At 62.1% G+C, this 20,666-nt stretch overlaps 2 protein-coding genes across 3 annotated transcripts in view; one reads left to right on the top strand and one right to left on the bottom strand.

The window, feature by feature from the left end:
• Positions 1–6,989: 6,989 nt before the first annotated feature.
• On the top strand, positions 6,990–13,105 carry BTBD17 (BTB domain containing 17). 2 transcript variants are annotated; one of them, XM_084647476.1, is made up of 4 exons: positions 6,990–7,110; positions 9,903–10,179; positions 11,052–12,120; positions 12,993–13,105. In XM_084647476.1, exons 1-4 carry the CDS (start codon positions 7,017–7,019, stop codon positions 13,089–13,091), a joined length of 1,539 nt encoding a protein of 512 aa, XP_084503602.1. In that variant the 5' UTR covers positions 6,990–7,016; the 3' UTR covers positions 13,092–13,105. The 2 variants fall into 2 exon arrangements, with proteins under 2 accessions (XP_084503602.1, XP_084503603.1); XM_084647477.1 differs by having other exon boundaries at positions 11,052–13,105.
• Positions 13,106–14,728: 1,623 nt separating this feature from the next.
• Positions 14,729–20,666, bottom strand: part of LOC311531313 (dynein axonemal intermediate chain 2-like) — a 56,264-nt gene continuing 50,326 nt past the window's right edge. The window contains exons 26-31 of the mRNA XM_084648563.1: positions 20,305–20,462; positions 19,409–19,514; positions 18,761–18,857; positions 17,737–18,143; positions 17,195–17,339; positions 14,729–16,445 (exon numbers count right to left, since the gene is read on the bottom strand). Of these exons, the coding sequence (XP_084504689.1) occupies positions 16,294–16,445; positions 17,195–17,339; positions 17,737–18,143; positions 18,761–18,857; positions 19,409–19,514; positions 20,305–20,462 (1,065 nt within the window). The 3' untranslated portion in view covers positions 14,729–16,293. The remainder of the gene's footprint in view (positions 16,446–17,194; positions 17,340–17,736; positions 18,144–18,760; positions 18,858–19,408; positions 19,515–20,304; positions 20,463–20,666) is intronic.

Here is a 20,666-nt window from a genome sequence, read left to right on the forward strand (position 1 = left end):
GGCTTGACAAAGCCCTGGCTGGGATGATTTAATTGGGGATCAGTCCAGCTTTGAGCAGGGGGTTGGACTAGATGACCTCCTGAGGTCCCTTCCGACCCTGATATTCTATGATTCTATGAAAGGGATCTCACAAACCTGGGTGACTGGGTAACAAAATGGCAGATGAAATTCAAAGTTGATAGGTGCAAAGTAATGAACATCGGAAAGCATAATCCCAGCTATACATACGAACGCACCGGGGATCTAAATTAGCTGTGACCACTCAAGAATGAGATCTTAGAGTCATTGTGGATAGTTCTTGGAAAACGTCCACTCAATGTGCAGCTGCAGTCAAAAAAGCGAAGAGAACTTTGGGAACCATTGGGAAAGGGAGCCAGGGGGTCCCCGGTATACGTCTCCGGCATTTCGCATATCCGTCGTTCATCAACAGGGGAACGTGTTCTGAGTCACATCAGTCCTGATCCGCATATCTGTCACTTCACCTTTTGTGTGGCTTTTCTGTGGGTGCTTCCCCAGGCATTCAGGAGGCACTGGGAGGGAGGGGGAGCAGGGGGTGGAACTGGGTGGGAAGAGGCGGGGTGGAGGATCAATGGGGGAGCAGGAAGAGGCGGGCGGGGGGATCAATGGGGGGGTAGGAAGAGGCGGGGCCGGGGGGGCAACAGGGGAGCAGGAAGAGGCGGGTCGGCCATTATTTCTTATGGAGAAAAATTCCCCAGTATTCATTGTTTCTGTATCTGTCACCCTTTTCAGGCATGCACCCCTGACATATACTAGGGACCCCCTGCAGCTAATAAGACATAAAATATCACAGTGCCACTGTATAAATCCATGGGACACCCATACCTTGAATACTGCCTGCAGTTCTGGTCACCCTGTCTCCAAAAAGGTATATTAGAATAGAAAAAGTACAGAGAAGGGCAAGAAAAATGACTAGAGGGATGGAACAGCTTCCCTACGAGGAGAGATTAAACAGACTGAGACTCTTCCCCTTAGAAACTAGACAAGCAGGTATGCTAGAGGGGTATACCATCGTGCCTGGGGTGGAGACAGCGACCAGGGAAGTGTTATTTACCCCTTCACATAACACACAAACCAGGGGTCACCCAATGACATTAATAGGCAGCAGGTTTTAAACAAACCAAAGGCAGTATTTCTTCACACAGTGCTCAGTCAGCCCGTGGAACTCGTTGCCAGGAGATGTTGTGAAGGCCAGAAGTATAACTGGGTTAAACACAAATTAGAGAAGTTCCTGGAGGACAGGTCTATCCGTGGCTATTAGCCAAGATGCTCTGAGACACAAGCCCGTGCTCTGGGTGTCCCTAAAGCTCTGACTGCCAGACGCTGGGACCAGACGACAGGGGATGGCTCACTGGATAACTGCCCTGTTCTGTTCATTCCCTCTGGGGCACCTGGCTTTGGCCACTGTTGGAAGACAGGATACTGGGCTAAATGGACCTTTGGTCTGACCCAGTGTGGCCGTTCTGATGTCCCCCCCTCCAAACCAAGCAGTGAATTAACCCCACAGCTGGCACCCACTTTGGGAAGGGGGTTTCTCCCACAGTCCTGCTGAAGTGGGTGAAGATTTTCAGGAACCTGGAGGGAAGCAGGATGCTGTACCAGTGCTGGGGAGGGCTCCAGGGAGCGCTCTCCAGGCACGGTGACCCTCGGCAGCACACCGGAGCCTTTGCTCTGCATTAGCACCTCCAGCTTGTTGACTCAGGGTGCTTATCTCCAGCTGGAGTCCTCAGCTGGAGGGGCAGTTGCTGGAACGTGCTGTTGAGCACGACTGAGATGGTGATAGCCACGTGGCAAGCGAGAGCCCAGAGCTCACGTGACGTACCATGGTGCTGGGTGCAGGACAAAGCCTGGAATGTTAGACACAGCCTGGCCCTATCCAGGATCCCCATGTGGCCCTGCTCATGCTCTGGCCCCAGGGAGCCACACATGGGCACTTTGCCATGCCCCTGGGGACCCCGGCCCAGCCGGACTGCCAGACCCTGCTGCTCGGTCAGCCAGGCTGGACTCCAGTTTTGCTCAAGGCTGCAGCTGTAGCTCTGGCTTCCCCGCGCTGTCCCGGGCGAGCACAGCCGCAGCCTCTGGCTGGCACAGGTAGCGGTGGCAGCTGCCGGTCCTCCCAACACCTGCCCGGGCAGCACCTGGCCACATACCTGCTGAGCCCAGGTGGGCATGAGCTCTGGTGCTGAGGTGCCCTCTGGTGGACAGATGCGTGCGCTGCATTCCAATGTTCTGTAGGTCCAGTTCACGTTTGGCTGATCTTGCTAGCCTGCTGCCCAGAACCAGGGCCTGGCTGTAGCAGATTTACTCCTGTGAGTAGGGCTGCCGGATCTGGCACGGCCTTTGGACTGATTACATCGCTGCATTTCCTCCCAGCTGCGCATCGCCAGACACCTCCTGCGCCGTTCCTGTTCAAAGCAAAATGACCCCCAGGAGACTACACCTGGGGCCTTCCGCTCGAACAGCGGGAGACTCGCACACCGGAGCCAGAGGAGCGACCCTGCTAGCTGGCAGCGGCTGTAGGCTCTTATCCCTCTAGGGGACCAGCCACTAGAGGAAGCTGTGACAGGCCCCAGGCTAGGAGCTCACAGTCCATCTTCCCACTGCAGCTTAGCAGGGTCCTCTTCCCGAGCCCCTAGTCAGACAGCCAGCTACTCAGGAACTATCTGGACTAGCAAAACATCTGGCAGCCCTGTATCTAAAGCAACCAAGGATGCCCAGGACTGACAGGCCTGGGGGGACAGAGCAGGGCTAACGGGGGAATTCACGCTGCCTTCTCTGCAATGGAGTGCTCAGAGGCAGCTGGGGGATCAGGGGCTGTGGCATCCAGAGCAGAAAGATGAGGCCAGCTGCCCACCCCAGCTGCCAGGGTCCACTGACCGGGCGCTAGCCAGCATCCAGGGCCCTGCAGGCTCAGAGCAGGGATTGCAGGTGCAGAACCCGGATTCCTTTCCGCCTGGTCTAGATCACAAAGCTGCTGCAAGTGCCCTAAAGGTGTGACCGGAAACTGAGTTAGAGATGCCAGCGGCTGGGCCTGGGTGAGCAGGTATATTTCAGGGGGGCCGAGCCGACGAGCAACCTATTTAAAGCAAACCGAAAGAAGCTGGTCGTGGCCCCAAAGCGAGAACAGCTAGCCAGGACATTGCCCCCTTTCACTAGCCGGGCTCCAGATCCTAGTGTTGGCTCAATGGGTGCCGTGTGATTGTGTAGACGGGGCCTGGCTGCCGTGGGCTGAGTTACAGAATAGCCCTCGCGCCCGCGAGCGGCACCAGCCACACGCAGCAGAAAGCGGGTCAGGCCCCTCTGCCCTGGCCCAGGACTCCCACAATTGTCCCTGCATTTTACACCAAGGGGATCCCTGCTCCGGTGCAACTCAGCTGAGTCCAGGTGGATTTCCCAGGTGAGCCTGGGCCCTCAGCCCTTGTTGGGGAGCAGTTTCTGGAAAGCTCCAAGGCAGCGGAGTTAACTCACCGTCTGCCTAGGGAGTTCCTTACATCCGGGACCCCAAAGGGCGCCCCTCTCAGCGTAACTGCAACAAGGACTCGCGCCTACAGCTTATCCCAGGGTGCTTGCCCCCTCCCTTGCACTGCACGCTCGGCTGGCTCTGGGGTGGAGCGCAGCACCCTTGGCAGCACCCAGTCACTTTGGAGAGGCTGGAGAAGAGTAGCAGAGCTGCAGGGTGATGTCCGGCCAGCGGGAGCAAGCACGGAGCCTGGCCGGAACGCGGAGGGTTCGTACGCCGCCGGCTCTTTAATGGCCGCGCAGGGTCAGGGACTCCTCCAAAAGTCCGAGCTGGGTGAAAGCGAGTGGTTGGCACTTGGGGTGGTGAAATCTGGGCAGGCCTAGCAGAGCCAGAGGCCGGGAGGGGAGGGGGCCATGACGGGCTGGCCAAGGGCTCCATTGTCTTCTGTTACTGATCCGGAGAAACAACTGGCCGGTTGCCAGTGTGGGGAGGGACAGGAAGGGGGAGCAAGTGGGCAGCAGAGCCAGGCGTGAAGCGCACACCAGCCGGGCAGGGTTTTCACTTCACTTGGCAGCTGCACTGAAGCAGATGCCAGCTCTAATCCCATCAGCCCTGACAGCTACTCGATACATGGGAACGGGCTAATCTTCCCCACCGGCACCAGCCTGAACTGGCTGCTCATGAGCGATGAAGGTCACAGCAGCTGTTCGAGCAGTGCCCTGGGGGAGTGGGGTGCGTGTGTGTGAAGCATCGAAGCTGCTTTCTGTCCCCATCCCCGGCCCCAGTGTAATGTGACTGCCAGCAAAGGCACATTCTGCTGATCTTGCTGGGCTGGGGGGGCAAAACAGGAGCCCCCTTGAGCCAGGAGGATAGGTGTCCTTGTGGATAAGGCACCGGGCTAGGCACCTGCTCTCTGCCATAGACTCCCCATGTGACCTTGGCCACATCACTGCATCGCCCCGGGCCTCAGTTCGCCATCTGTAAAATGGGCACCTGTGAACTGGATTAACAGCCGGCAACCTGACAGGGCTCAGAATGTAACTGGGACCAGGGAATCACCATGGAGCGGGCATGGTTCTGGTGGGGTCCCGCAGGGACCGGTTCTTGGCTCTTCGCTACTTAACAGGTTTACCAATGACCCGGGAGAAAAGAGAAACTCGTCACTGATGAAGTTTGCAGATGCCACAGAAATTGGGGGAGTGGAAAATAACAAAGAGGCCAGGTCACTGAAAGAGCGATCGGTATCTCTTGGTAACCTGGGGACAAGCAAACAATGGGTGTTTTAATAAGGAGAAATGTAACTGTACACATCTGGGAACAGAGAAGGCAGGCCATGCTGCCATGCTGGGGGGCTGTTTTGGAGAGCAGTGACTCTATAAAAGACTTTTTGGGGCAGGGGGATCAATTGAACGTGAGCTCCCAGTGCAACGCAGGCCAAAAGTGTCGATGGGATCGTGGGATGCACAATGGGAATCTGGAGGAGGAGCAGAGAGGTTATGTCACTGCTGTTCCGGGCCCTGGTCTGACCGCTGCTGGGATCCTGTGTCCAGTTCTGGTGCCACGATTCAGGAGGGATGTGGATAAATCGGAGATGGGTCAGAGAAGAGCCACGAGAATGATCAAAGGGTTTGAAAACCTGCCTTCTCGTGACAGACCCGAGGAGATCAAGTCTATTTAGCTTAATAATGGGATGGTCCAGGGGGGACTGGATCCCAGTCTGGAGTTACCGACCTGGGGAACTTTGATAACTGGCTCTTCAGTCTAGCAGAGGAAGGTCTCACCCCATCCAGCGGCTGGACGCTGAAGCTAGACACAGTCAGCCTGGGAATAAGGCAGACATTTTTAATGATGAGAATAATTAACCACTGGAGCAATTTCTGCAAGGGGGCCCGGTCAATTCACCATCACGGGCAATTTTGCAATGAAGATGGGATGTGTTTCTCAAAGCTCTGCCCTAGGGATTGTTGTGGGGCAGGTCTGCAGGGGGTCAGACGAGATGATCACAACGGTCCCGTCTGGCCCCGGAATCGATGACTCTCTACTTCCCATCTTGGTTCAGGCTGAGAGCTCAGTTTGGGGGCAGTGTCTGGCACAACGGGACCTCAGTCTCAGTTTGCTCCCGTAATACACATAACTAAGTAGGAACGGAAGGGGCCAGGTGGCCCCCAAGCCCCTCTCCCTGCTCAGCTCGCAGCCCCACCGGGTAAATTGGTATCTACTCGTTACCTGGCACTCACAGGGCACTCACTGCTCTGCAGGCAAGGTACGGCAAGAAGGGGCCTGCCCCATTGCCCCAGACGGCAGGGAGAGGGCTAAACGGTGGAGACCCAGGTGTCTGGCTGGTGGGTCTCCCAGGGCGCAGCAGAGGGGGACAGTTAGCCATGAGGGGTGGAGGGAGTGAAGGGGGCTGCGGGCGAGGTGGGAGCTGAGTGGTGTGGGGTCTCCTGGGCACTGGAGTGGAGCTGGCCATTGTCAGAGCTCTGTAGACATCTGGTGAGCCGGAACCAGACTGAGAGAAAGCTGGACTTTCAAATTAGCCACCAAAACGCCCCCCCCACAATGCCAGGGAGAAAGCAGTGCCATGACGGCTGCCGGCGCCAGCCCCGAGATGTGATCCATGTCCCGGCAGCCTGGGCCGAGCGATGGACCCGCTGCGCTTGCCAGCCGCTCTGGCAGGACACGCTCACAGGAACGGCAAAGCACCTTGTGTCAGCAGCTAGTGGCCCATCACCCGGGCAGGCTGGCATCAGGCCGCCGTGGCATCCATCACACCCCTCTCCCAGGTGCGCAGTGAGGAGACCCGTCTGCACGTCCCGGGCCCTTTTCTACCCGGGCCTGGGAAGGCGAGTGCCGTGCGACACCAGTGTGCTGGGCACAGTGCAAACATTCAGCCGCCATGGGGGTCCAATTCCTGACCCTGGTGTAACTCTGGAGCGACTCTGCTGACTCTGCTGGGGCCGATTCCTTCTGACCATGGCATAAATCAGGAGCAATGCTACTGAATCCAAGGGGGGCCAATTCCTCTGACACCAGTGTAACTCACGAGTGAGGCTACTGACTCCAAGGGGGCTGAGTCCCCGTGACCCCGCTGTAAATCCGGAGCGACTCTGCAGACTCCGATGGGGCCGCTGCCCCGTGACCCTGGTGCAGACGGTCACTGGCCCCTCCAAGCCCGCGGGGCTGCCCGGGCAAGCCGTGCCCACGCCTGGCAAGCGCACAGAGCGGAATCAAGTGGGAACACGTGTGGGCATTTCATGGCCCGCGCTCCTTCAGCGCAGGCTGCCTGGCGCTGGCGGGGGGCGGGGTGCCCAGGGCGCCCCAGCCACCCCGGGGACAAGCTGCCAGCGGGCGGGCGCGCCACCGTGCTGAAAGGGACTCAATTCACCATCTGAAGTGGTTTCCTTGGTAACAGCTGTTGTCTGTTTCCACCAATCAATGGCGCGGGGCTGGGAGGGTCAGTGTCCTACATAAAGAGTCAGGGAGGCACATCACCCGCTCAGTGCAGGGCTGATTCCCTTTGCCGGGTGCTGGCAGAGCCATGGCTGGGCTGCTGGGGGCCAGGCCGGCCGTGCCCCGGCAAGGGGGCTGCAGCTGGGCCACCTTGCTGCTGCTCTTACTCCCCGTCCAAGCAGGTAAGGGAGGGCGCCAGGCCGCTGAGCAGTGGGGGCAGCGCCGGGGACTGATGGGGGGCGGGGGGCCGGGGTGGGGCAAAGCAGATCGCTCTGGGGAAGGGAAAGCGGCTGGGCTGGCAGCTCTGCACAGCCAAGCCTGCTCTGAGTCCACAGAGCAGCCGGAGCCTGGGGCATCCACCTTGACCTTGAAGTTGCAACTTGGGCCATTCAGCTCTCAGCCAAGAGCCTGCCCCGATGGCGCCCTGGGGTGCTAGCATCCCAGCTAGGCCCATTGGCGCGGCGAATCCACCCCAGGACGGAGCGGCCTGGCCCCGAGCTGCAGTGGGACGAGAACAGCCTCCCACCCCCCCGGCCTGGCTTGCAAGCAAGTTGCTAATCCCCACCCTGTTGGGCTTAGTGGGGAGCTCGTCTGTGCGGGGAAGGGTAATCCGCAGGATAACCGCCTACCATGTGGATTTAAGAGCTATAATAGCGGGCCAAATTCACAGCGGATGCAAGCGGCTCCGGCTCCAGAGAAGTTGAGGCAATCGTGCCTGCCACATAGGCCAGTGCCACGGGGCTGGGTGCCAGGCAGAGGGAGCGAATCCAAAAGAAGTGACAGGCCCTGCTGTTGGTGCTCAGCGGCCATGCCCAAGTTGGGGGCATTTCCTGCTCTCCGGATAATAGCCACAAACCCAGTCGCCGCTGGCTTTTCGGGACGGATCCACAAACAGCGCGAGTTTGCCAGAAGTGGCAGCTCTGGGCGCTGTCCCTTGAAGAAGCGATTCCTCCCCCCGGCCCAGCATTTCCTCCGTTCCTGGCTGGGCAGCAGGAGCAGGAAGTTGCTGGAAAGCAGTGAAGTGAAACTTGGCTCGGCAGCTGGGTTTAATTCATCCCCTTAGCGAAGTGGCAGCGTTTTCATTGAGTTAATGACAGGCTGCGAATCAGAGTCAGGGTGGCTGGGAGCCAGCTCCTTGGGCTTAGCAAATAGCTGCTCTGGTAGCCAGGGCCTGGGGAACCTCCCCCATTAGCTGGGATCACCTCTGGGGGAGCAGGCTTCTGGGCTGCCCCGGCACCCTGGACAGCCGGCACTGGGGGGCAGCCGAAGTGTGTGCTGTGCTCCCAGTCGCTCCACGGGGTGGGTGGCCAGTGAGCCAGTGGCCAAACGCGAGAGACTGGGGGCCTCTGGGAACAGGCCAGCTGCTTAAGCCGTTTCTTCTTTCAAGGGGGTTCCCAGCGGCTCAAGTGGGCCACCCAGGAGAAGGGCTCAGCTGTGGGGCAGGGAGCGGAACCGAAGCCCCTGAGTCGAGTAGCCTCTGGCTACCGGGCCTGGAATTTCCCAGCCAGCTGCCAGCCCTGCGCTGGCCTGAGCTAGCCCCGCTTGGGTGCGGAGCAGCGTGTCCCTGGGCCAGGGCTCGGATCCTGCCCTCCTGCGCACAAGTTACTCTGATCTTCTAGGCGCTGTTTCGGAGCCAGGCGCCCTTCAGCCCTCAGGGGGAGAACGAATCCGCAGCAAGATGATAATGTCCCAGGGTGGGTTTCTCCTCCCACTGCCCCATGAGAGACCCCCTTATCGACACCCGCATCAGGGCCTGCGATCAGAGCCAGCTGGGACCCAGGCCAAGCCCAGGAATGGAACGGGTCATGATGGTGTCACGGAGTCCCCGGGCGATGCTCTGGAACTGCTCCCCATGAAGCCAGGCAGGACTCTGGGGAAGTCGCCTTTCTGTGAGCAGCCGGTCTGCAGGACACACAGCTCACTCGGCTTCCACCTTCCTGGGTCTGACCTTGGAGCATTCAGCATCCTCTGCCCCTCGGTGCGCTTCCCACAGTGAGTCCGCCCAGGCGGGGTCCTGGGGAAGCCAGAGGGTCCTGCCCCCCAACTCCACAGTCAGACGTGACTCTCAGCCAGCCAGTAACACAGAGGTTTATTAGACGACAGGAACATGGTCTAACACAGAGCTTGTGGGTGCAGAGAACGGGACCCCTCAGCCAGGTCCATTTTGGGGGGCAGTGAGCCAGGCAACCCTGTCTGCACTTCACTCCATGTCCCAGCCAGCCCCAAACTGAAACTCCCTCCAGCCCCTCCTCCTCTGGGCTTTGTCCCTTTCCCGGGCCAGGAGGTCACCTGATTCCTTTGTTCTCCAACCCTTTAGCTCTCACCTTGCAGGGGGGGAAGGGCCCAGGCCATCAGTTGTCAGGAAACAGGGTGTCGGCCATTCTCTGTGTCCAGACCCCTGCACACACCTGCCCTCTAGGGCTCTGCAACGATCATACACCCTTACCCCACCCCCTAGATACTTAAGAACTGCATAGGGGAAACTGAGGCACCCCCCACACTATTCAGAGGAAACATTAAGAACAGTCCCACTTCGTCACAGATGGCTCTTTGTCGTTCCTCTCAGGGCACCAGGGGGGTGCGGGCTGAGTCTTTCAGGGCTGGGGAATGGCTGGATGAACTCCCGGGTCTCTTCCGGGCCTGACTTGGGGGTGTTTGTGTCTCACCTGAGGGAGCCGCAGAGGGGCTGGGCCAGGGGGCCGTGAGCCCTTTGCGAGCTGTGCAGAGAGGCTGTGGGTTACAGCACTTTGTGTCGGGGGCCCGCAGCACCCCCATCACCTCCACTACTGTGCCCACAACCCCTCCTCATTCCCTGTGCCCGTCCTCCTCCCAGCCCCCGCCCTTCCTCCCCCAGCCCCAGGTGCCGTTCCCAGCCCCCGCCAGCCATCGCCACAGGCTGGCCTGGCACGTGCTCTCCAAGAGCGCCCCGCGTGCCCCTGGCCCCGCAGTTCAGCGGGTCTGTCCCCCCGCACAGCCCAGAAAGCGGATCTCAGCGGCGAGGCCGCCGGGGCCACCATGAACCACTCGCAGGCGCTGATCCACCGGCTGCAGGAGCTGCTGCAGAACGGCAACGCCAGCGACACCCTGCTGCGGGTGCGCACCCCCGGCTCCGACGAGGTCAAGGTCTTCCACGCCCACCAGCTGCTCCTGACCCTGCAGAGCGCAGCCTTCGAGCACCTCCTGCACAACCAGACCGCGGTGACGCTGTACGAGCCGGCCGACAGCGCCGCGCTCTTCGAGAAGTTCATCAGGTGTGTGTGTAGGGGGGCTCTGATTGCCCTGGGCAGGTGGGGTGGGGGGAATCTCCTCCCCCAGCTGGGGAGAGGCTGGGCACAGGGAGAGCCGGACAAGCTCTATGCCAGCCACAAAATGAGCCAGGAATATACTGGCAGAGGGGCTGAGAGAAGAGAGAGGGAGGGAGGGCATCAGGGCTACAGGGCCCACGCTGCCAGGGAGCTGGGCAGAGATACCCCAGACCACACCGATAGTTTATTAAAAGATCAGAGATTATGCCAAAGAGACCTAAGGCTGGGATAGCAGGGGCTGTGGGTCAGGACTGAGGGGCACCGGCAGAGCTGGGGTGGGGGGGACCCAGGGCTGGGATAGCAGGGGCTGTGGGTCAGGACTGAGGGGCACCGGCAGAGCTGGGGTGGGGGGGATCCAGGGCTGGGACAGCAGGGGCTGTGGGTCGGGACGGAGGGGCACCGGCAGAGCTGGGGTGGGGGGGATCCAGGGCTGGGACAGCAGGGGCTGTGGGTCGGGAGTGAGGGGCACCGGCAGAGCTGGGGTGGGGGGATCCAGGGCTGGGATAGCAGGGGCTGTGGGTCGGGACGGAGGGGCACCGGCAGAGCTGGGGTGGGGGGGATCCAGGGCTGGGATAGCAGGGGCTGTGGGTCGGGACGGAGGGGCACCGGCAGAGCTGGGGTGGGGGGGATCCAGGGCTGGGACAGCAGGGGCTGTGGGTCGGGACGGAGGGGCACCGGCAGAGCTGGGGTGGGGGGGATCCAGGGCTGGGACAGCAGGGGCTGTGGGTCGGGAGTGAGGGGCACCGGCAGAGCTGCCCTTCCCAGTTCGGTGTGGGGAGAGCTAATGCTGGGGGTGTTGGGTCACTCTTTGCGCCCAGGTACCTGTACTGCGGGGAGATCTCCATCCTGTTGCACCAGGCCATCCCTCTGCACCGGCTCGCTAGCAAATATCGCGTCTCCACGCTCCAGCGCGGGGTGGCCGAGTACATGAAGAGCCACCTGGCCAGCGAGTCCAGCCAGGGCCACGTGGTCGGCTGGTATCACTATGCGGTGAAGATCGGGGATGTGGGTCTGCAGGAGAGCTGCCTGCAGTTCCTGGCCTGGAACCTCTCGGCCGTCCTGGGCGGCGCCGAGTGGGCCGCGGCGAGCGCAGAGCTGCTGGGGCTGCTGCTGAAGCGCTCCGACCTGGTGCTGCACAGCGAGGTGGAGCTGTACACCGCCGTCGAGGAGTGGGTGGGCCGCAAGCAGCCCGAAGCCCCCGTGACGCTGCAGCTGCTGCGCTCCATCCGCTACGCCATGATCCCCCCCGGCCACCTCTTCCACCTGCAGAAGCAGTCGGCGGTGATGGTGCGTCACTACGGCGCCATCCAGGACCTGCTCTTCCAGGCCTTCCAGTTCCACTCCGCCTCCCCCCTCCACTTCGCCAAGTACTTCGACGTCAACTGCAGCATGTTCCTGCCCCGCAACTACCTCTCCGGCTCCTGGGGCGCCCCGTGGGTCATCAGCAACCCGGCCCGCGATGACCGCAGCACCAGCTTCCAAACGCAGCTGGGCCCCAGCAACCACGACGCCAGCAAGCGGGTGACCTGGAATGTCCTCTTCTCCCCGCGCTGGCTGCCCGTCAGCCTGCGCCCCGTCTACGCGGACTCTGTCTCCGGAGCCATCCAGTCCATCCAGATCGAGGACGGGCGGCCCCGGCTGGTGATCACCCCGGCTATGACCAGCTCCGACTTCGCGGGCGTCAGCTTCCAGAAGACCGTCCTGGTGGGGGTGCGGCAGCAGGGGCGAATCTTCGTGAAACACGCCTACAGCTTCCACCAGAGCACGGACGAGCTGGCCGATTTCCTGGCACACGCCGACCTGCAGAAGCGCACCTCCGAGTACCTGATCGACAACTCCCTGCACCTGCACCTGATTGTCAAGCCCGTCTACCACTCGCTGATCAAGGTCAGGAAGTAGCCAGGTGGAAAGGTGCTGGGGACTGGCTGCTCAGCGTGACCCCCGGAGCCTGCCGCGCTGGGCCTGGACCCCGGAGGGGGCGGCCTGTGCCCCGCGCAGAGAACCGCTGAACTCACAAAGCTGGGGGTGGAGGGGTTCCTAGATAGAAGTGAATTAAAGCAGCGAGATTGTTTCCAGAGATGTTCCTGCAAGGGCAGCTCCACCCCTTCCGACTTCAGGGCCCCTCTGAGCTGGGCGGGGGACGACCACGATGCCACGTCTCCCCCAGGCCGGGCTCTCAGGGTGCTGCAAGGGTCAGAGCCTGCGGATACAGGCAAAGGAAGAGGTCCCGCCCCTTGGAGGACACTGAAAACCAAGCCCGAGTGTCTCCCTTCAAAATTCAATCTCCACCCCCCCCTTTTAAAGCTAGTTCTGTTGTCCACTGTGTGCACCCGCCCCCCAGCTCCCAAGAGGGTCTGACACACGCTGTCACTCCAGGCTTCGAGCAGGGAGGGCTTGTCTGCACTAGCAGGATCCGCCGTAGGAACCAGCCGGGTCCCCACCCGACACTCACACGTGCTCTCCCATCACTGGCTCTCTGGGTGTCCCTCCAGGCCAGTCATCCCGGCTCCCGGCCAAGGCAGGCGGCACGGTGGGAGTCCCAGCCTGGCAGTGCTAGGGCAGGGCACCCCGGTGGGGGTAAGTGAGCTGGTTGAGGGAATTCAGAGCGTTCCCCAGGAGGGATTGGCCCACTGGGCTCCCCCGGTTCTGCTGCACCTTCTGAACCAGCTGAGCCACTCAGACCCCCCCATGCTGCAGCACGGGACAGCCCGACACTGGGAATTCCCAGCATGCATTGCATTCGCCTCTCCTCCTTCCAGGGACCTGACGGACAGACAGACACCAGCTGCTTCTCTTTGTCCAAGAGGCCCCAGGCATCGCCCGGGAGACAAATGCCACTTACACCAACTTCCAAATAAACAGCCGAAAAAGAGCCTCTGGGTGGTGCTGCTTTCAGGGGGGCTGTCTTGTAGCATCACGGACGTTCCCTCTGTTGGGATGTCCCTGAAACGCTGCTCACAACAGGTAGCAGGGTGACCTCCGGCCTTCTACCCTGGGGGCTCACAGGCCCCAAGGCCAGAAGGGACCATTATGATCCAGTTGTCACGGAGTCCCTGGGCGATGCTCTGGAACTGCTCCCCATGAAGCCAGTCAGGACTCTGGAGCAGTCGCCTTCCTGTGAGCAGCCTGTCTGCAGGACACAAAGCTCACACAGCTTCCACCTTCCTGGGTCTGACCTCGGAGCATTCAGCCTCCTCTGCCCCTCCGTGCGCTTCCCACAGCCAATCCGCCCAGGCGGGGTCCTGGGGAAGCCAGAGGGTCCTGCACCCCAACTTCGCAGTCAGACGTGACTCTCAGCCAGCCAGTAAAACAGAGGTTTATTAGACGATAGGAACATGGTCTAACACAGAGCTTGTAGGTGCAGAGATCAGGACCCCTCAGCTGGGTCCATTTTGGGGGCAGTGAGCCAGACAACCACGTCTGCACTTCACTCCATGTCCCAGCCAGCCCCAAACTGAAACTCCCTCCAGCCCTTCCTCCTCTGGGCTTTGTCCCTTTCCCGGGCCAGGAGGTCACCTGATTCCTTTGTTCTCCAACCCTTTAGCTCTCACCTTGCAGGGGGGAAGGACCCAGGCCATCAGTTGCCAGGAAACAGGGTGTCGGCCATTCTCTGTGTCCAGACCCCTGCACACACCTGCCCTCTAGGGCTCTGCAATGATCATACACCCTTACCCCACCACCTAGATACTTAAGAACTGCACAGGGGAAACTGAGGCACCCCCACACTATTCAGAGGAAACATTAAGAACAGTCCCACTTCGTCACACCAGTCTGACCTGCCTAGCCTGGGTCAGAGCCCCTTGCTCAGGGACTCCTGCCTGGAGACCGGCGCCTCTCTCTGGTTCTCACTGTTCCCACGATTGTGGGGGCTCTGAACAGCGGCAAGCTTCGCTGAGCCCAAATTGCTTCCAAAACACCCGGGTCAGCGTGGCCCAGCTCATGCCCCAGTGAACATGGCAAACACTGGGCAGGGTCGCCTAGCACCGCACAGCTGGGAAGGGGGCCTGCCTGGAGAGAAGGCTCATTTACAGAGGGGTAATAAATGATGAACAGATGGTTCAGTTAGCGGTTAAATCAACTGTCAGGATCCAAGAGGCTGTTTATAACCGTGTGTAACGCCTCCCATTGCCGGGCTTCCGGAGCCACATGCTAGCCATGGCTGCTAGTGTCTAACCGGGAGTACTAGTTATTAACCCTTTATACCCAGAACCTTGGTATCAAGCGCCCCGCCAGCAAACCCCGCCCCGAGACACAGGGAGAGGTGACCAACCAAGACACAGCGGAATTAAATGACTTGCTCAAGTCACACAGTCAGTGGCAGAGGCTGGAGCCAAGCATAGGGCTTGCTGCCAGCCGGCTTGGCCCTCAGAGCGGGCCCGAGCTGGGTACTCGCGCCATCCTCCCCAAAGACAAGGAAAACAAGCAACCGAAGGGTGCAGAAGCACAACTGAACCGGGCCGTAGAATCTCAACAAATCACTTTTAATTTAGCCTTAACAAGAGGAATAAAAAACAACGTTGCCAGGTAAAAACCCCAGGTTCAGAGTCCCTGGACATACCCACAGAGACCAGGGCAGCCCCGCAGCCAATGGGTGAGACCCGGGCGCTGTGCAGGCACTGAGAGCCCCTGGATTGGGCCCAGCAGGGAGCCCCCCTGCCCCAAGCCCCTGTTGCTGCAGAGCTCCCAGGCCTGGCTGGAATCCTGGGCCATCCTAGCTGCAACACAAGGGCCTGATCCTGAGCACTGCAGGCCCCATTGGCCATGCTAGGTCAGGATTGGGCCCCGCCAGGTGCAGAGTTTGGCAACACGTTTTATTTACAGCGTAACTGAGCCAGCACCAGGGCTATTCTCTCCCTCCTCCTGCCTGCTGGCCACGCCAGGGAGATCCCCTCCCTGCCTCCACTCACCCCAGGAGCTCGGAGGGCAGGAGACCATTTTGGGGGCACCCCCTGCCCTCCCCACAAGACACTCGCAGACAATCCTCAGCCGCAGTTGGCCCTGGGGGAGCAGAGCCGGGAGGCCCTGAACTCCCTATGGATGGTGCACACGCACTGTGGGTTTAATGAGGGAGGGCCAGGGGTGCCCCCAGCCGGATTCATGGCCACCAGTTTTCCAGCCACACTCCCTTTACAGCAGGCCAGTCCTGCTGTTACTCTGCCAGCAGGGGGTGCTGCTGAGCACTGCGAGACCCTCCAGGGACTGGGAGCTGCAGCTCCTGGGGAGCAAGGGAGTGATACGGAGGACTGGAAACCTGAGGTCGGAGGTGCAGACAGGGCACCAGTCCTCACGACCTCAGAGAGCTGCAGCATCGACCTGCCGTGCAGGGCACCTGCGGGGGCAGAGCCCTGGGCACAGTGCAGCCGGCATGGTGGGGTAGCAGGCAGGTGTATATGGGTGGCAGCGGTCACAGGAAGCTCTGGGGTGCGTAGGGAGTGTGGCACCCTGAGCCCAGCCCATGTCCGGAGGCCAGTGGGAGGGGTGGGCGAGGCCAGCAGTCCGGAGGGAAGGCACCAGGGCAGCAAACCGCGGGGCTTGAGCTGCATGGGTGCTTGGCATCCATCCACACGGGGTCAGCGGGATGCCCGGCATGCCATTGCCCCCACCTGCCCCATGGCAGCTGGGGCGTGGAGCTGTGAACAGAATGACCAGCTGGGAACAGGCGGCTGGCTGCCAGCCAAGCGACTCTCCAGAGGGAGCTCCTTGTAACCTCGGCAAGGGGGACGCGGCGGTCTAAGCGCTTCGGATGGAGGGGTAGAGGGAACGTGTCTGTAGGGCTGCGGAAGGGACAGGCCCCAGCAGCCAGGGCTGCGGGGCAGCCAGGAGGAGGGAGAGAATCATCGTCCATGAGAACCACGTTGGAAAACCCCTTTCCTCCTGTAGGCCCCGGGCCCTGCGCCGGCTCCACCCAGAGGAGCCCCCATGCGCCCTGCTCTCCTGGCAGTCCCTGCAGCAGTCCCTGCAGCAGCTGGGCATGCCAGGCCTGCCAGGCTTCCCAAGCCCCTGCCCTCCCCGCCCCGAGGGCTGGGCCCTCCCAGTTCAGGGCTGTCTGCCTGCAGCCCGTCAATAGCGCCGGCTCCTGCCGTCCTTGGCGTAAGCGTTGGTGCCGTTCAGCGTGATGTAGCTCAGGCGGGGGTGCTGGCTGGGCTGGGGGCCTTTCTTCAAGTTGCCAGGAGGAGGGAGGGGGAGCGGGAGAGATGCCGGGTCCCCCAGACCTGGGGGAGAGGGAAACAAACAGAAGAGGTTTGCAAAGCGGAGCCTGGCCCCGATCCGGGTCCCACAGCAGCTCCCCACCCTGGGGAACCTGGCGCTTGGGTGCTGGCCCCAGGTCTGCTGTGCCAATGGTCCCTGGCTTTCGTCCTCTCCTTCCAGTGCCACAGGCTCGTTGCGGGAGGAGCAGAGAACGGGCCCCTGATGCAGCTCATCCTGGGGGAGGGGTTGGACAGGCTAGACTGGGGATTTCGCCGCCTGCCGGCCTGGGGGCACCAAGTCTGGGAGCGGCGTCAGGGGACGCCACGGGGCCAGCAGAAGGAGCTGGAGGCTGCCCACCAAGGTGGGGTGGAGGGACGCTGGGAGGGCAGCGTGGGAGTGGCTGGCCCTGCTGTGGGCTGGGTAGTGCCCTATGTGCGAGCAGAGAGAGGGCTCAGCCTGGGGCGCCCCCACTTCCGCCACAGTGGCTGACGGGGGGAGGGGCTGAGAGGGCCACTTGTGCCAGCCTGGGACATCAGGCCCAGTTCCAGCAAGCCAGGGTCCTGTTCTGCGTGCAGTGGCGGCCAGGACACCGGGGAGGCAGGACCCCATGCCCACGTGCTGCCCAAGGGATGGAGAACCCTGCCACTGGCACTGAGGGGGATGCCCTGGCAGGAGTTACTGCGATGGCCCGGGCACGCTCTGTCCGGCACAGAGCCAGCGTGGGTAGCCCTGGCCGGGCGCCATGGCCCCAGCCAGCCCGAGGCTCACCCACCTGCATGCTGGCTCTGTGGGAGCCTCCCTTTGGCTTTGCCAGGCGCCCGGGGGTGCGGCGCTGGCTGCCCCCCCGCTGGCATCCTGTGCTCGGAGTTGCTCTCGAGGGGGTGGCACCGGGTTACGTTGGTCTTCGGTCCTGAGAGCTGCGGGGGAGGGGAGGGAGAGAAACGGTCACAGCGGCTCGGGGGCAAAGCTCAGCCCAGGGGGCAGCTCGGTGACTTGACAGAGCCCTGGGCCCTGGATCCCAAACCCTGAACCTCAGATCCAGGGTTACAGCCGCCCCTGCGCCCCGCTCTGTGCCAAAGGGAGATGAGGGGGGAGACTATCCAGTCCAGCATGCAGTGCACTGGGGGTAAGCCGCCGGCTCATCCCTGCCTGCCTTGTGCCTGGCTCCTGCAGTGGGAGCCCCATCCCCAAATGCACTGCCCCAGCCCCTCCCTTGGGGAGTCCAGGGCTAGCGCAGGTGCTGGGGGGCTGGCCCCAAAGGGACTCTCCGGGAGCAGCTCCTAGGGGATCGGCTGGCGTGGGGATGGCACGTACCCCGTGGCCGGTGACCTCGAAGGACCTGGACCGTCGTTTCCGCCTTCTGCCGTCCAGCGACTCCTCCCTCTTCTCCAGCTTCTTGCCAGCCTCCTTGTGCCCCCGGAGCCAGGGCCCGGGGGAGTGGCTGGGGCAGGGGCCCTCGGCCCGCGAGGCCGTCTCCCCGGTGCTGCTGGACAGGTTGTCCTCGCTGGCGGCATGCTGCAGGCTGGGGCACGGCGGGCCCCGGGAGGCGGGGGTCTCTGGGGAGAGGGGGTCTTCGCTCTCGCTCAGGGAGTGCAGCGACAGGCTGCTCCGCTCCTTCATGGGCTCCAGCAGCTGCAGCCGGTCAGACTCCAGCACCCTGGAGCGGCGCCGGGCAGCCTTCACCGCGATGTTCTTGGTGCTGCTCAGGATCTCCCTGCGCTCTGCAAAGAGCGGGCACCGGCGTGAGAGAGCGAGGGGGGACCTGGCTGGGTAAGGGCGGGGGGGCCGCACCAGTCGCATGGTCCAGATCTGGGGGGGGGTTGGGGCCCTCCCTGACCCACCCCCAGCCTCTCCCCCATCTGGATCTGCAAACTGGAAGCATTGTGCCCTCAGCCTCATCTTCACGGTGCCCGAGGTGCCCCTAACACCAGGAGGGCAGACAGCCCACGTCAGGAAAGAGATCCGTCCCCCAAGGGCTCTGCTGCAGCATTTTGGAGGGCGAGCACTGGCTACCCTGTACCCTGCGGTGGCTCCGTGGCTGTGGTCAGGCGGGCAGGGGTGGGAGGGGAGAGGAGATGGCCCATTGCTAAAGCCTGGGCCAGACACTGCAGCTGGCGTGCGTGGGCAGACAACGCTACGCGTCGTAGTCCGTACCACGCTGGGGGCCTGAGCCTCCCTGCCCAGCCCCCTTTCTCCCCACAGTCTGGGGGCTCTAAGAGGCCCCAGTGTGGCTGGCAGGAGCCGTTTGCCGCCATCCTGGCACTGTTTGTGCCTTCCCTTCCCCAGAGGAGGAGGTGACGGCACAACCCGGCCCCACCCCGTGCCGAGAGCTCCTCACCTCTGCGCGTCAGAGCGACGTCCGAGCAGTTCTCGCTGCTGTCCGGGGAGGAGTTGGGGGGGCTCTCCAGGCTGGCCAGGCTCCCCCGGTGCAGGTACTGGGGGAGAGATGGGAGGTGAGCGCGTCTGGCCGCTGCCTGGCAGAAATACCTGCGTTGCTCTGCACTCGCTGCCTGCCCAGTCGGGCTGGGATAGGACCGGCCAGGGCAGGGCAGGGCAGAAAGGCGGTAAAAAGCCCAGAGCCCAGCCCTGCCCAGAGTAAACCCAGAGCAACCCCAGACCGACGCCAGGCAGCATGAGCGGAATCTGGCCCAGAGTTTCCACTGGATTTTTCGGTTATGAATCCCGCACACTCAGTAACCGCCATCGAGCCCAGAGCCACGGGGGTGCTGCACAGACAGTGAAGAACAGCTCCTGCCCTAAAGAGCTCCTGGGCTGAAGAGCCCAGGCTGACAAGGCAGAAACTGAGGCACAGTGACTTGCCCAAGGTCACCCAGCAGGCCAGTGGCGGAGCCAGGAGTAGCCCCAGGACTCCTGGCTCTGTGCAGCGCTCCAGCTACTAGTCAACGCTGCCTTTCACATAGGCGCGTCCGTGCCCTGGGCCCCTGGCTCCCCCACACCGGGGCCTTTCCCACGCTGCCCCACACACCTCTTGGGTCACCATGCCGTTCACGTGGATGGGGGGCGGGGTCAGCACAGCCGAACTCTTGATCTGCCGCACCCGAGGGCTGGTCCTGAACACCTGGGCCGGGTCGCTGCCGGAGAGGGACAGACGCCCGTCACACCCAGAGCAGAGACACGGCACAGAGCGAGGGAGAGCGCTGAATTCACGCGCGCGGGATGTTGTGCTGAAAGCGGCCAACGGCTCCTGTTGGTGGAGTCTTGGATCCAAAGCCAAGCCCAGACCTCAGGAAAGCCAATGGCTCTGCCGGCTGCCCTACTGCAGGCTCAAGGAGGAGCAGTCGAGCCCGTCTCTCTAGGTGGGGCAGCAGGAAACTGGAGCTGGCAGGTCAGAGCCGAGACGCATGGCAGACGTTTTCCTAGCTGCAAACGCGGGGACTAGGCCAGGGGCTGCAGCCCGGGCGTGGCAGCAGGAAGCCAGGACAAGCAGTGGCGTGACACGGGTGGGAAGCGGAGACGGAGCTGCTTGGGCAGAGAGTGGCAGGAGGGGTGGCCGTGGGGGTTTCTGAGCTAGGAAGCTGACAGCTGCTGTTCGTTTCTACTGCAGTCGGGGGAACAGGACTTTTGTAAATGAACAAAACCATTGCTGATATCGTGTCCATTTCTCCTCCCACGCCCACACATCAGGGAACGGCTGTGGCTGAGGGGGTAACAAGGAGGTTCCCTTTGCTCTGAATGCGCCCCCCCCCCCCGCCGGCTCTTCCTCTTTGGTCCTGGCAGCCTCCTCTCAGCCCACCTGCTGCATCCAGCCTCTCGTCACTCATGCCTCCCCCAGGATCTGCGGGCAGCCAGAGCCCCAGGGCTGGGTCCTGAACACAGACACCCACGTGTGCGGGACACTCCTGCCCCCAGGCGGGGCCCTACCTCTCTGCATCCAGCACGAGGGGCGGCAGGGCCTGCCTGCGGGAGTCACGCCGCAGCAGTGGCTGGTGCTCTGAGCCCAGCGTCCTCACGCTCTCCTGGTCGGAGTCCAGGGCGCTCTCAGCAGCCGGGAGGTGGGGGATCTTGGGTAGAGACGTATCCTGCGGGGGAATCAGCTGCTGTTACGCCCAGCCCAGCTGCCTTGCGGTTTATGGGTCCTCTGGGGGTGCTGCAGGACACAGCCTGCCGGCTGCAGCTTCTCTGCCCTTCACTCATGGGTGGATTGGCCCTTTGGGGCTAGAGGAAACCCCTCCATACTGAGCCCCCAACTCCCTCCCCTGGAAAATTACCTTGCTCTCTGATTG

Source organism: Lepidochelys olivacea (assembly GCF_965140295.1).
Source record: "Lepidochelys olivacea isolate rLepOli2 genome assembly, chromosome: 14".
Taxonomy (NCBI): Eukaryota; Metazoa; Chordata; order Testudines; family Cheloniidae; genus Lepidochelys; species Lepidochelys olivacea.